The sequence below is a fragment of the Scyliorhinus torazame genome, chromosome 18, assembly GCF_047496885.1.
Source record: "Scyliorhinus torazame isolate Kashiwa2021f chromosome 18, sScyTor2.1, whole genome shotgun sequence".
Classification (NCBI taxonomy): domain Eukaryota; kingdom Metazoa; phylum Chordata; class Chondrichthyes; order Carcharhiniformes; family Scyliorhinidae; genus Scyliorhinus; species Scyliorhinus torazame.
In genome coordinates, this window is record NC_092724.1 from 61360697 (window position 1) to 61374834 (window position 14138).

Consider the following 14138-nt stretch of genomic DNA (forward strand, 5'->3'; position numbering starts at 1 on the left):
GCCTCTTGATGACTCCACCTTCTACATTCAAACCCCCACCAATGACAGACAGCCAGGTACAAGATGCACTGCAGGAACTCAGTGGTTCCTTAGGCAGCATCTTCAAACACACAGGGCAATAAAAACTGGCCTAACCAGAGATGCCCACATCCCACAAACAATAAAAGAAACATAAATTGAATTAAATGGTTCCAGTTGCAATGTAGAGGTAAGGGGGTAAGGGAGCAGTGTTTAGGGGAAGAGGCGAAAAAGCAAGACGAGCAGAAAATCAACACAACTGAAGCAGCATCAACTTCAAAAGACCAACATTTGCCAAATTAATCCACTTCTCAAAACTCAAACCAGGAATAAGAGGGGCTGGGGCTCAGTTTTGTACTGCTTAAGCATGATGCAACTCAATTTCACCCAAATAATTCATAAACTTGTGAAAATTCTGGTACCTAATCCATTTCAGAGATAAACTTAATTTGTTACAACAGAGGTAATAAAATGATCTGGGTATCTAATATTTAAACGTTTTAAAGTTCACTTCAAATATCTAATCTGAAGGAAGGCAGGGCTAAGCAGACAGGAAAGGTGTAGGCAAAACCGACTAGACAACTGCAATTATATCAAAGTTTATTGTTTACATACCACCAATACAATCTATTGCATTTTCATCTTTCACAATGTTAATGACAGTCAAAACTCACTTCCCAAGGTGCTACAAACTCCCATCAGCCCACAGACCGGAGATAATTCTCACCAACGTTCTGCAAAGTCCACTGCTGTACAACTTGCTGTGCATACCATACAACTGTTGAGTCCAGAATGAACCTTGAATTGGAAAACCCCAACTTCAAAAGCACGGTATGCCTAACCTTTAAGTACTGGCAATGGCAATAAATATCAGACCAGGCGACAAGAAGTTAAAAGTAAAATGAATGAAAGTGTATATAGCTAGCATGGCACAAGATGGTTCTTGACGCAGCAATGCAATAAAGAAGAACCCAAATACGAGGTAAACATTCTCTTTAATTTATCTCACTACGATGTCCATTCTTTTTGCAGCGAATCTCATTGCAAGGGTACAATACAATACACCACCATGTCTAATCTGGCAATGTTAAATTCACTAATTAGTTCGGAGCCAGCCAATGGTGTCTCGATCAGATTTCCAATGATGTGTAGTCAAACATTACAACTTGTCCAGGAAGTTATCCAGAGCCGGGATGCCCTCTTTCAGGCCCTTGCGTTTACGGGTTTCAGCCACAACCTGGAATGGGCGACTGACTGAATCAAAAGGATCACCAGGTAGGACCTGCCAGTGGTCAAAGACACATTGCGGGAAAGCCTGGCCACCTGTATTGGACCTCAGGTCAGCTGTGAAGCCTGTTAAGAAAAAGCACAACATAACAGTCTTTAACTTGTAATATTGTAAATTAAACCAATCAAAAATTGCAATCTAGGCTACACAGCAGGAACAGCACCTTCTGAACTGGAACCAATTTATATATTTTTCTAGCTTAAAAGCTCACATTATGCAAGAAGCCATTCACTGACCTCCAACACTGTCAATAGGCTCTTGACTGGCAGTTGATCAGGAACAAAACTGCCGTTAGCCAATATGGCTGGACAGGAATTATGAAAAGTTCAGTGATTGTAAAACTCAAAAGCAAGGAAGAGAATGGGGAAAGGAAAGATACCAACGACTTACCAAAAGATTCATTTACAGGTAGGTAGGCCTTGACAACAAACATGGGTGTGCCCATAACATGCGATTCCTCAAATACATGACCACGTTTCCTATTCAGTACACCATAGATACCACCAACCACCTGTTCAGGGCACTGTAATTCAAGGAATCATGATATTCATTACTCCTCGTTCAAAGTTAACATTGGATTAACACAAATAAATTCCTGCTGTCTTGAGAATCACCCAAATCCATGGCCATTTTGCTCCAACTTTTTATATTTAAAATGCCCGATTCTTTCTTTTTCCAATCAAGGGACAATTTAGCATGGCCAACCCACTTATCCTGCACATCTTTGGGTTGTGGAGGTGAGACCCAAACAGACATGGGGAGAATGTGCAAATTCCACATGGACAGCTCTGCACCATTGCGCTGCTCCTTTGCTCAGAAACATAATAGGTTGACTATCCGATAAAGAGATTCACCAGAAAATACATCTCACTAATAATTACTCGTTATATTGTAATGCCTCCATCTAGTAAGTCACTGCCTCATGCAGTGAAACATCAGTGGCTTCAGCTCAATTTGGAAATGCCCGAAATTGAACTGGGTCAGGAGGATCGTTCACCGACTCCCATTTCCAAGCTAAACGAAAATGAGACAAGATATCACTAATAGTGAATATATAATCATTGAAACTAGGCAAGTTTTAAAAAATAAATTCAGAGTACCCAATTTTTTCCTCCCAATTAAGGGGCAATTTAGCATGGCCAATCCACCTACCCACTAGACAGCGAGAGAATGTGCAAACTCCACACGGACAGTGACCCGGGATCTCTGCGCCATGAGGGGGCAGTGCCACCCCAGGCAAATTGTGCTGATTAATAACCGGGCAAGCCACATTTCAAGAGTCATGATGCTCCCAAAACACAATATTAAATAGTCCCAAATACCTGAATCTCAACCAGATAGACTGGTTCCATGAGTCTAGGTTGGGCAGTCAGCACACAGGCATAAAGACATCTTCTAGCAGTGGGGATAATCTGACCACCACCGCGATGGATAGCATCAGCATGCAGGGTTACATCATGAATGTCAAATCGCACTCCACGCATGTTCTCATCGCATAGAGCACCCTGGAAGAAAAAGTGGAAAACATTATACTTCAAATAAGCTAGCTTCACAGCTGGTTAGATCAATTAGTTTCCAATTCCTACTGTACCTCCCTGTTTACACATTTTCTTAAGGCTTTGTATGCGGAGAGGCAAAGTCAAAAATCCAGGCACAATATGATAAAATTATACAAAACTCAAAAGAAAATAAACTCACCTCTTTGGCTGCCCACTGAAATCCAGCAACAACACTGTCCTTTATTTCATTGAGATACTGGACTCCCTTAGTCACATCAATCAGCATATTTGGGCCTGTACCATCGGGTCCAAAGCACCAGATCTTACGAGCTTCTGTGACATCCCACTCATACTTTTCTACAAGATATCTGGCACGCTGCTTGAGCTCTTGACGGGCAGCAACGTCACCCTTATCAATATCTTCCGCCAGGCCCTCGGGCATTGGTTGAGCTGTCATGTACAGCCTATTGTGCTTGTTGGGAGACTTGGACAAACACATTACATTGGATTTCTCAGCAACAGTCTCACGATAAGAGACAACTGGGTCAGATTTCTGGATAAAAAAAACCAAAACAAACCTCGTCAGTTCAAGTCAGAAGAAAATATCACCACAGGTACAATGCAAACCCATGGCCCTTACCTTAATGGGGATGCAAGCATGGTCCTCCTCGAGATCTTTCAGGCAGATTTCCAAATGCAGCTCACCAGCACCAGCAATGATGTGTTCACCAGATTCCTCAATAATACACTAAAGAAAAAGAGACAAAGAGAAACTTAGCATTAAAAAAAAAACACTTCATTTTAATTCCATCAAGACAATTTAACACCAAACACGTGAATGACTTACCTGCACCATGGGGTCAGACTTAGCAAGGCGCTTCAGACCTTCAACCAACTTCGGCAGATCAGCTGGGTTTTTGGCTTCAACGGCAACACGTACAACAGGGCTGACACTGAATTTCATCACTCTCAGGTTGTGAGCTTGGTCATATGTGGTAATGGTACCAGTCTTCACCAGGTATTGATCAACACCAACGAGTCCCACGATATTTCCACAAGGCACATCTTCAATAGGCTCCACATAACGGCCCATCATTAGAATTGTTCTGCAATTCAAAATAAATATTTTAACAATACATTTGGGCTGAAAAAATGTTACAAAACAACCCCCAAATCATCCATCAAAAAGTTGTTTCTGTAAAGAAATTTGTACCCAATTCTTTTTTCCCCAATTAAGGGGCAATTTAGCTTGGCCAATCCACCTACCCTGAACATGTTTGGGTTTGTGGGGGAGAATACAAAAGGGAGTATTTCCTTGGTCACATGTCTAAGGTGTATTTGAGGATTGATTATTTTGTGGTGAGCCTGGAGATTTGGGTCAGGGTGGAGGGGACAGTGTACGCAGGGATATAGTTATTCCAGACCATGCGCCCCACTAGTTGGAGCTGCGGCTTAGATTGGGACGGAGCAGATGCCGAGGTGGAGGCTTGATTTGGGGTTGTTGGCGGACGGGGGGCTTTTATGACAAAGTGCAGGCACGATTAAGGATTATGTAGCATTGAATCAAAATGGGGATGTGTCAGTGGCCATCTTTTGGGAAGCGCTAAAATCCCACGCAGATAGGGCAAGGAGGCAGGAATATGACTGTCTAATGAGTGAAATAGTGGAGGTGGATAGGGAGTATTAGAGGATGCCTACAACGGAGGGATTGGTGAGGAGGAAAACGTTGCGGGGCAATCTGATAGGCTGACAATGGAGAGGGCAGTAGGACAGCTATGTAGAGCAAGAGGGAGGCAGTATGACTATGGGGAGAAGACGAGTCGCATGCTAGCGCACCAGCTGAGGAGGCAGGCTGCTTCCAGGGAAATAGAGGATTTCGGAGCTGAGGAAGATGAAATGAAGCGTTTAGGGAACATTACCAGGGATTGTACAAGGTGGAGCAGGGCTGGGGAAGAGAAAGGAGGGACATTTTTTGGACGAGCTGGAGGAAGTAGAGAGGCAGGCGCTGGAGGAGTCCCTGGGGCTGAGGCAGGTGCTGGATAGAGCATTAGGGGTATGAAGTCAGGTTCAATCCAGGCTCTGGGTCACTGATACACGGGTCAATCCGTGTGGAGTTTGCATATTTTTCCTGTGTTTGTGTGGGTTTGCCCCCACAGCCCAAAGATGTGCAGGGTAGGTGGATTGGCCACACTAAATTGAAAAAATGAATTGAGCACTCTAAATTTATAAAACAAAAGTCGGGGAAGGTATCCGGCGGAATTTTATACGGTGATCACGACGGACCTGGCACCACATCTTTTGATGAGGCATTGTAGAAGGGGTTGGTACGGCGAGCCAATTTATTGGGGATACCATTTAAGGGGGGGGGGGGAAATCTTAGGGGATACATTGCAACTGACTTTAGCAGGAGGGTCCAAGTGGTAAAGAGGAAAATTCTGCCGAGATGTCTGTTTATCTTTCAGATACTCCCGATCTTTATACCAAAGCCCTTTTTCTGGAAGCCAGACACTATTATTTTGGACTTTGTACAAGCAGAGAAAGTGCCAACGGTTAGGAGGACCCTGCTACAAAGGAGCCGGGGGAGTTGGGGTTGCCGAATTTGCTTTCATTATAATTGGGCGGCGAAGGTGAGGGGGTAGAATGGAGGAGGAATTCTGCAAGGGGTCCAGCTTAAGGGCTATGTGACAGCAGTGTTGCCAATGGCACCGAGTAAGTATTCAGGGAGAGGGAGCCCAGTGGTGCAGTCCAGTGATTTGGAACCAGTTGAGGAGGTCTTTAGGATGATGGGGATGTTGGTGTTAACGCCGTTCTGTGACAGTCATGGGTTTGAGCTTTTGTGGGGGGCGGGGGGAGCACGAGAGAATAGCATGTAAAGGAGGTGGAGGGGCTGGTCAAGGCAAGTGATTTGTATCTGGAGGAAGGGTTTGCCAGTCTGGAGCATGTTTCCTGGAATGTTTATGTGCTGTAGCTGTTTTGATACACTGTTGTAATAAAATTCATTTGCGACAAATTCTAAAACTGCCACCATTACTACATCTCCAAGAAAGAAACAAGCTTTTTTTAAATAAATGAACAGGTGAATCCTTATTAAAGAACTCAAATTGAGTTTTATAGTCACAGCAACATGGGAGTATCTATAACCCACAATACCAACCGTTGGATAGGCTTCAGGTAAAGGTCTTCTTTCTTGCCTGGGGTGTAGTTTGGTCCCATGATTCGGACCTTAAGACCAGTAGAAACAACACCGGAGAAGACACGGCCAAAGGCATAGAACCGTCCCTTGTCAGTTGTGGGTACCATCTTAGAGATGTACATCATCAATGGGCCTTTAGCGTCACAGTTCTTGATACCTTAAAAGAAAGAAAAAGAGGGCTCAAGTTAATCTTCGACACCAACCTCGTAGGAGCTCGAGAAAGAGATCCACGCACAAAGTGAAATTCCTCTCAGGCAGTTTAGCTTATTGCAAATGTCCAAATGAAAAGAGATACTGCGCCAGATGGCAGGTCAAGGAGTACTTAAATGGAAAAGAGGCAGTGACGTTGCGAGGGAGAATGAGAACCTGGCATTTGCAGGCACAACGTGAAACAAAACCCTGCATTAAAACAGGACTTTCAGGCTGCCTTGGAACCAGGTTAACTCCCTTGTTTTAGCAGAGGCAACCTTGGTTTAAAAGCTGTCCAAAAAAGTCAACACCTCCTGATATTGTAGCGCAACCTCATTACTGCACTGGAATGTAAATTCTGGAATGGGACTTGAACCCAGGCTGTCAACCAGGAGAGTTGTTGCAACCACCTGATCTATAGCCAAACGGTAATGAAGCAAAATGATTAAGACAACAATGTGCAAGAGTAGCAGACATGAAGGGATATATCAACTTAACAGAGCCAGATGCAGCTCAGCGGACACAGTTGAGTTCTGTTGCAACAGTAATTCCACTTCAGATTGAGGGGGTGGTGGCAGAGAGAATGGTGGAAGAAATAAAGGAAGGGAGCGAATGGGCTAGCTAACCCATGCCAGATAATACTTAGGACGTGGTGCACCAATATCCTGAAGGTGTCCATGAAATTCACTTGTCAATTTCATTGGAAACAAACTTATTCAACTAAATTTGGTGGTTCACAACTCCTGGAAAGTTGGTCTCATAAAATTTATATTTAACCTACCCATGGCAGCCTCATCATCAGGGGGCCCCTCGTACAAAAGGTCACAACGATACCTCTGAGCAGTGACAGGTGATGGGAGATGAATTGTGATCATCTGCAACAGAGCATCTCCAGCAGGTAACCAGCGACGCATCACAGCCTGCACAAAAGAAAACAACGCGTTCAAAGATCACAGCACCAGCTAAGAATCAGGAACAATAAAGTGACGTTTGTAACAAGTGAAAGGAGGGGTCAATTTTAAGAAAAAGGCACCTGGATCACCAAGCCTAGTGTTCAAATAATACTCTAATATGGCAGCAAGGGAAAAGATATTGTGCACTAGTGCTGTTAGATTGGAGAGATGCCAAGTTATTTAATCTTGAGAAGTGTGTGAACAAAGTATAATTTTGAAGTGAACAGTGCCAAGATGCTTCAGCTGTTTATGCCAGTTGGGGTCTCTCCAGCTCCCTATAACAAGTTTAAGAACTACTCACCTTTAGCAGAGGTTTGCCCTCTTTGGACTTATCTTCATTGTCCAGCTTAATGTCAAGCTTCTGAATTAATTTATCAGTCTCCTCCTTCTTGAAATTCATAATTGCATCGAAGACCTGTGAAGAAAACCCCCGTCAACATTACTTTACCTAAAGAGTGGCACACATGAAGATCTGTCCAAACACTGGTTAATGTGGTAGCATTTACACAAGAGTCAATAGGAGACTCCAGATTAATAATAAAATTCTTGAGCTTCAGACATTAATTTTTCATCACTGAACAGTCAGGTCAAAGTGAAGAAATTTTAGACAGGTCATCACGTAAAGCTCAAAATAAATCATATTAGTTTCCATATGCTAGTTTGCCATCTTACCTTGAAGATTGGATCCAAGATAAGTTGACAAAAGGTTCTGGGCAACTTCTTACCATCAGCATTGTTAAAAGATTTGCTGAATTTACCAGCAGCAGGATCAAAATACCTGAAATGGAATGGAAAACAATGAAGCGCCTGATGCCAGTTTTCTGAAGCCCTACCATAAAGAACACTAGGGGAAGCAAAAGGAACACATTATTCAAATTGTAAACATAAAAATGCTAATTTCTGCCAGTGTATCCATTCTAATGCGCTGCCTACCCCATATTGGCAGTTTTGAAGCTCATTACCGATCTGGACTAGAGAGGAGCCAGTCTTTTATACAAAAGGAAGCAGCACAGAGGTATAGCATTTTAACGATTAAAAATGATTTGGATGGGAATAAAAAGACCAAAGTAATAAAGCAATCCCAATGGGATTTTACATGGGAATGCAGACTTGCATGCAGCAATTTACAGTATTTGGGACAGGTTGAAGAAAACTTCTGGGCTGGACTGGTGCTTGAAATTGCATAAATGGGATCAACTACATTTCACAAAGATAACAAGCCTCTGACAATATGGCACTTCAATTCTAGATGGTGCACACAAGTTCATGTGGGGCTTCAATGTCTAACCGAGTTTAATGCCTGCCTAAACTAACTAATGCACCCCTGTTGTAAAATGCTGGCATGAAGTACAAGACTGCAATTTGAAATAAGCAGGGCATGCTGGAAACATCATCAAGTAACATCTATAGAGAAATATGAAAGGCTGCTGATCTGAAACAACTGTCTGAAGAGTGCAGGGCATGCCAGGAGAAGCACCATGCATACCCAAAAGTGTGGTGTCAATGTGGTGAAGCTATAAAAGCTACTTGCATACAGTGTAAGGAGCAAGTGACAGACACAGATTCTGCAGTGCTGCCACATCCAGCCAAGATTGACAAGAGGACAATTGAACAACAGTGGAAGGAGGCTCCAAATATCTCCATTCTCCAAGCTGGGTAGCCTAGCACATCAGTGAAAAAGAGCATTTGCTACAATCTTCAGTCAAATGTGCACAGTGGATGATCCGCCTCCCAGCATAAGATGCCAGTCTTCAGCCAATTTGATTCACTCCACACGATATCCAGAAACGGTTGAAGGTACTAGATATCGCAACAGCTAGGAGTCCTGCCAAATTCAACCCAGCCAATTACCATCAGTTTACTTGATTGTCAGTAAAGTGATGGAAGGGATCACAGTGCTCCCCAGCAGCACTTGCTCACCGACACTCAACGGCTCTGCCAGGGCCACTTAGCTCCTGGCCTTTCTACATATAAACATGAAAAAGAACTAAACTCGAAATGGGAGAGTGACTGTCCTTGACATCAAGGCAGCATTTAACAGTGTGATATCAAGAAGCCCCATCGAAACTGGCGTCAATGGTAATGAGGGGGAAGGTTCCCCTGCTGGAGAGCCATACCTGGTACAAGGCAGCTCAATACCATCTTCTCAAGAGCAATTAGAGATGGGAAATAAATGCTGGCCTAGCCATGTCCCTTGGATGAATAACAAAAATATGTTGTGTGTCCTAGTTCCATCACACAAAAATAACCTAGGCGTCAACAGCTCACCTGTCACCCCATAATTTTTTCATCATATCCTCCACTTTCTTGGCATGCTCTTCTGCACTAAGGGCCGCATCACCCTTCGCAGAAAATTTGGCAACATACATCTCTGCAAACTGTTTCAGGGTGAAGGCCCAACCATGGAGTCCAGAACCAAAACCAACTGTTCCACAAATCGGATCAACCTGAAATAGAAAAAGATAGATTAGAGCTACCAGAGTGGGCCTGGTGGCAGACAGCATAATGAATGCCAATAAGTCCTAGGTGTCATCCATTGTAGATATCCCCACTTGTTCTAGATAGTATCCCTCAATTATGGTCAAAAAAGAGGCGGCATGGTGCAGAGTACTCGGGTCAATCCCGGCCCCGGGTCACTGTCCGCGTGGAGTTTGTACATTCTCCCAATGCCATGTGAAGCTCACCCCCACAAACCCAACGATGTGCAGGGTAGGTAGACTGCCATGCTAAAGTTGCCCCTTATTTGGAAAAAAGAGAGAGGGGGGGGGGGGAAGAGAAGAGAGAGAGAAAGAGTTGGGAGCATAGTGCAGTCTCAGGATAACAGGTAGGCCATTTAGGATGGAGACAGGTCAGGTGAGGAATCTCGTCATGTTTACGGTAGAGGCTGACAAGATTTCTACATCAATGGATTATGGGGATAGTGACTGCAGGAAGGTGGCACTGAGGTAGAACATCAGCTGTGGTCTAGTTAAATAGCAGAGCAGACTCAAAGGGCCAAATGACCTACGATTGCTCCTATGCAGTAGTCAAGCGAAGATCTTGAGCACAGAAAAAATATGTTTGTGTACTAACTTGCAACTGATGGCAGTACAGGACAAAAAGGGACTGCTACAGTGCTAGATGTTTAATAAGGGTTGGTTCATATTCATTGGTATTGAGCATATACATCACTAAAGGAATAAAATCTCGGCACGAATTCCACTCTTACCATGATGTTTCCCATTGGACCAGTCTCATCTTCACCATAGGTAGAGATGATGACATTGACATTTTCCACAATGCGCTGGAAGGTCTGGTAGAGTTCCTCGGGAACAAGCTGCAGCTCAAGCAAGGCACGGTCCATTTTGTTCATCATCAGCACAGGCCTGATACGTTCAGCAATGGCCTGACGCAGCACAGTTTCAGTTTGCACACACACCCCTAGATTGAGCGAACAATTCCACTTTAGGCACAGGTTCAATTTAGAACCAAACTCAATTCCACCTACAAGGCCATTAATCATCAGTTTACCTAGATATGAACGGACTGTCATAGCATCATCGAATTTACAGCGCAGGCCATTTGGTCCATCGAGTCTACACTGGCCCCTGGAAGAGCACCCTACCCAAGTCCACACCTCCACCCTATCCCCGTAACCGAGCAACCCCACCTAACCGTTGGGCACTACGGGACAATTTAGCGTAACCAATTCACCTAACCCGCATATCTTCGGACTGTGGGAGAAAACCCACGCAGACACTTGGAGAACATGCATATTATGTGAAGAGGTTGGACCAGTTGGGATTAGTTGCAATTCTCAAATTCATCTACTGGTTCCAGCGTTTCTAAGCAGAATCCAGTTACTCCAAGAACTTCAGTAGAAGCTGGAGATCAGTGGCTAAGTTCTGGGCCAAAGAAAATCAGTGACTAAAATCACTGGAAAAAAATCCAGTTTTAAAACCCACTTACTTGCCGATTTACTTTTTGGTATAGTGCTCAATGGTGGCTACCGCCATGCTTGTGACACTTACCAGAGACACAGTCTACCACGACGAGAGCACCATCGGTTACACGAAGAGCGGCTGTTACTTCAGAGGAGAAATCAACATGCCCGGGTGAGTCAATCAAGTTGATGAGAAATCCACTGCCATCTTTGCTCTGCTTGATGAAAGCTAAATCTTGTTCCTGGAGCTCATAAAACAGGGATATGGCACTGCACACATAAAAACAAGACAAATTGCAATATTGGCCCTTAATACAGAGGACTAACACCAAGGATTTAACAGCAGTAACTACGCTGCACTATCCAGTTATATTAAAATTAGCACTCTAGACTTAACAAGACAGACAGAATCCCTACAGTGCAGGAGGCCACTGGGCCCATTGGGTGTGTGCCAATGCTCTGGAAAAAACACCCCACCATAGCCCACTCCCCACACTATCCCTATAACCCCACCCAACCTGCACATCTATGGACTGTGGGAGGAAACCCAACAGACACAGGGAGAACGTGCAGCACAACACAGGCCATCACCCAAGGCCAGGCCCCCAGGCGCTGTAAGGCAGCAGTGCTAAACAGTCCCACCTTGCCCCCGCCCACGGATAAACACAGAAAAATAATGTACACATGGAGCAGCAAGGTCATGGCCAGGTTAGAGTTATGCTCTGTGCCCAGATTCTCCGGCAGGCAACTGCGATGCCACTCAGGATGGATTTAATTGTCGACTAGACATATAGCACAGCTTTCTAAACACAGGGAAAGAAAATCCAAGTCCAAAAACACTCACGTAGACTTAATGGTGATGCATCTTTCTTGTTCATCCTTGCGAGTGTCAGTGAACCTAGTTTCACCAGCACGTGAAGAGGCAATGATCCCAGCCTTTGACACTAGAGAATCAGTGAGAGTGGACTTGCCATGGTCAACATGCGCAATCACAGACATGTTACGGATGTTGGACTTTTTGTCCATGATGGCACGGATCTGGTCTACCGTGAAGTTCACCTGAAAAAAAAGAGAAAGTGAGTCTCAGGTGGACGCACCAATGACGGGATCAGCAACGACAGCTCGTCAAAGAGATCGGCAAAGTTATGTACACAACAAATTTGGTGAAGTGATTGCATCATATGTGCCTTCAAGCCAACAATGACGCTTGCCATGTTTTCCCGGTTCTATTTCGTCCTACAAAAGGTCCAGTCCAATATTCCTAATGTATTATGTTCGTGTGCCCCCACCCGCACTGGATATCTGCGATACGGCATTATCGTACAAGGAGCGCAGAACCGGCGTTTATTCGTAATTGCTCAACCCAACGCCGCATTGGGGGAGAAAAAAAATAAACCGGCAGTCTGGAGCAATCCCTTCCCCATGGGCAAACTCAAACGTACCATGATTGTCCTTAAAAAAAATCAGAGGCTGCGGATCAATACGCTACATCCGAGGTCGATCTGACGCTTATAAAAACCACAAAACGGCTCTTGGAAATCCGATCACGTTAACCGCACCGTGCCCGCAATCGTTCGCCAGGGGCCAGGATGAGTCAGTCAGACTGTGCCGCTGCCAAACAATGCGGAGGAAACAGGCCGGGAGGGGGTGGAGGGAGCCACGTCCCCGCGTTACTCAACCCTCCAGCCCCCCCCCCTCCCCCCGGGTTGACAGCCGCTCGGCGTCACAAGGACAAAATGCTGCGTGATTGACCCCCGGGAATGCGGCAACCGGACATCGGGCCCCACGTGGCAAAGGGACCGTTCAGCGCCCCCCCGCGCCCAGCGGGGCCGGAAACGGGGAGAACCCCCGTCTTGAACATGGTCTGTGCGCCCCCCCCCCCCCCCCCGAACATAGGCCCGCCTCTCTCTCCCCCCCACCCCACTCCAGCGCAATCAGCGGCACAAACAACCCCCTCCCCCACGCCAAACCGATTGCGCATCAGCGGCAGGCCACTCGGTGTCGGGCGGGAAGGCCCACAACCCTCCATTGTCACCGAGCCCGGCATCATCGGGGGGGGGGGGGGGCGGTAAGAGAAATATCGGCGCCACCAACAAGGCATCCGCTCTCAATATCACGCTGAACATTTAGCCCAAGGCTCCCGGCACGCGCCCCGCTGTCGAGAAGCCGCCGGCGACTCACCATTTTGCCGGATTGCGGTGGATTGTTTGACGCTGTGGCTCCGGCTTCTATCCGCCTCACAGGACGGGCGGATGAGGAAAGGACCGGCTCCAGCGACTTCCGGCCTTTTACCAGCCCGCAGCCGCGTCACGTGGTACCGCCGCCGTAGGCCCGGTCCTCCCGGACACGTCGCCCACTTCAGGCGGGGAGAGCAAACTGCAACCCTCCGCCAAGCAAGGGAGGACAGGGCTGTTAATTGTGAGCACCAGTGTATTCAACCACCCCTTTTCAGAGGGGACACAGATCCTGTTTCCACGCCTAGAACTTCACTGTTGTGATACCGGGGCTGCTGAAAATTGTCATGATATTCAAACACACACATCATGATGGACACACTAACAGGCAAACCAGAGTACACAACACCACAACCAATCACAGACAAGAACACCAACCATATAAAAAGCACGAGCACGACACCTGGTGGTCAGTAGGTCTGGGGAGAAGGGAACAAGAAAGAGCTGTTAAAACACCACAAGCAGGGAACCCCCCACGTGCAGAGTGCAAAGACCAAACTGTAAATAGTAAGTTTAAATAAAGAAGCGTTGTACCATATGCAACTGTGTTGGCTCATCTGTGTGTCAGAACACCCAACACCACATGGTACAGGAGTGGATCGATACCTGCCTACTAACCTGCCATTCTGGACATGGACCACACCGGCAAACCGCAGCCGATGCAAGTCACGGGGAACCTAGGTACCAACTGGAAGCTCTACAGGCAGCGATTTGACCTGTACATCCGTGCCACCGAAAAACAGAATGTCTCGGATGACTCGAAGATTGCAATGCTCCTCTTCTACGCAGGTCCGCACGCAACCGACGTTTTCAACTCACTGGTGTTTGAAGAAGGCGAAAAC

The 14138-nt window shown here is 45.9% G+C and overlaps 1 protein-coding gene and 1 non-coding gene across 3 annotated transcripts; both read right to left on the reverse strand.

The window, feature by feature from the left end:
- Nucleotides 1-994: 994 nt before the first annotated feature.
- Nucleotides 995-13399, reverse strand: LOC140395247 (elongation factor 2). 2 transcript variants are annotated; one of them, XM_072482803.1, is made up of 15 exons: nucleotides 13244-13399; nucleotides 11907-12121; nucleotides 11151-11332; nucleotides 10349-10560; nucleotides 9409-9587; nucleotides 7813-7918; nucleotides 7442-7555; nucleotides 6969-7107; nucleotides 5960-6155; nucleotides 3653-3911; nucleotides 3446-3553; nucleotides 3005-3358; nucleotides 2629-2811; nucleotides 1697-1829; nucleotides 995-1371 (listed from the first exon to the last, which is right to left on the reverse strand). In XM_072482803.1, exons 1-15 carry the CDS (start codon nucleotides 13244-13246, stop codon nucleotides 1178-1180), a joined length of 2577 nt encoding a protein of 858 aa, XP_072338904.1. In that variant the 5' UTR covers nucleotides 13247-13399; the 3' UTR covers nucleotides 995-1177. The 2 variants fall into 2 exon arrangements, with proteins under 2 accessions (XP_072338904.1, XP_072338905.1); XM_072482804.1 differs by lacking the exon at nucleotides 13244-13399 and adding an exon at nucleotides 12505-12522.
- On the reverse strand, nucleotides 7692-7763 carry LOC140395815 (small nucleolar RNA SNORD37). Its single transcript, XR_011936326.1, has one exon. It is a non-coding gene; the product is annotated as a small nucleolar RNA SNORD37 (small nucleolar RNA).
- Nucleotides 13400-14138: the final 739 nt, after the last annotated feature.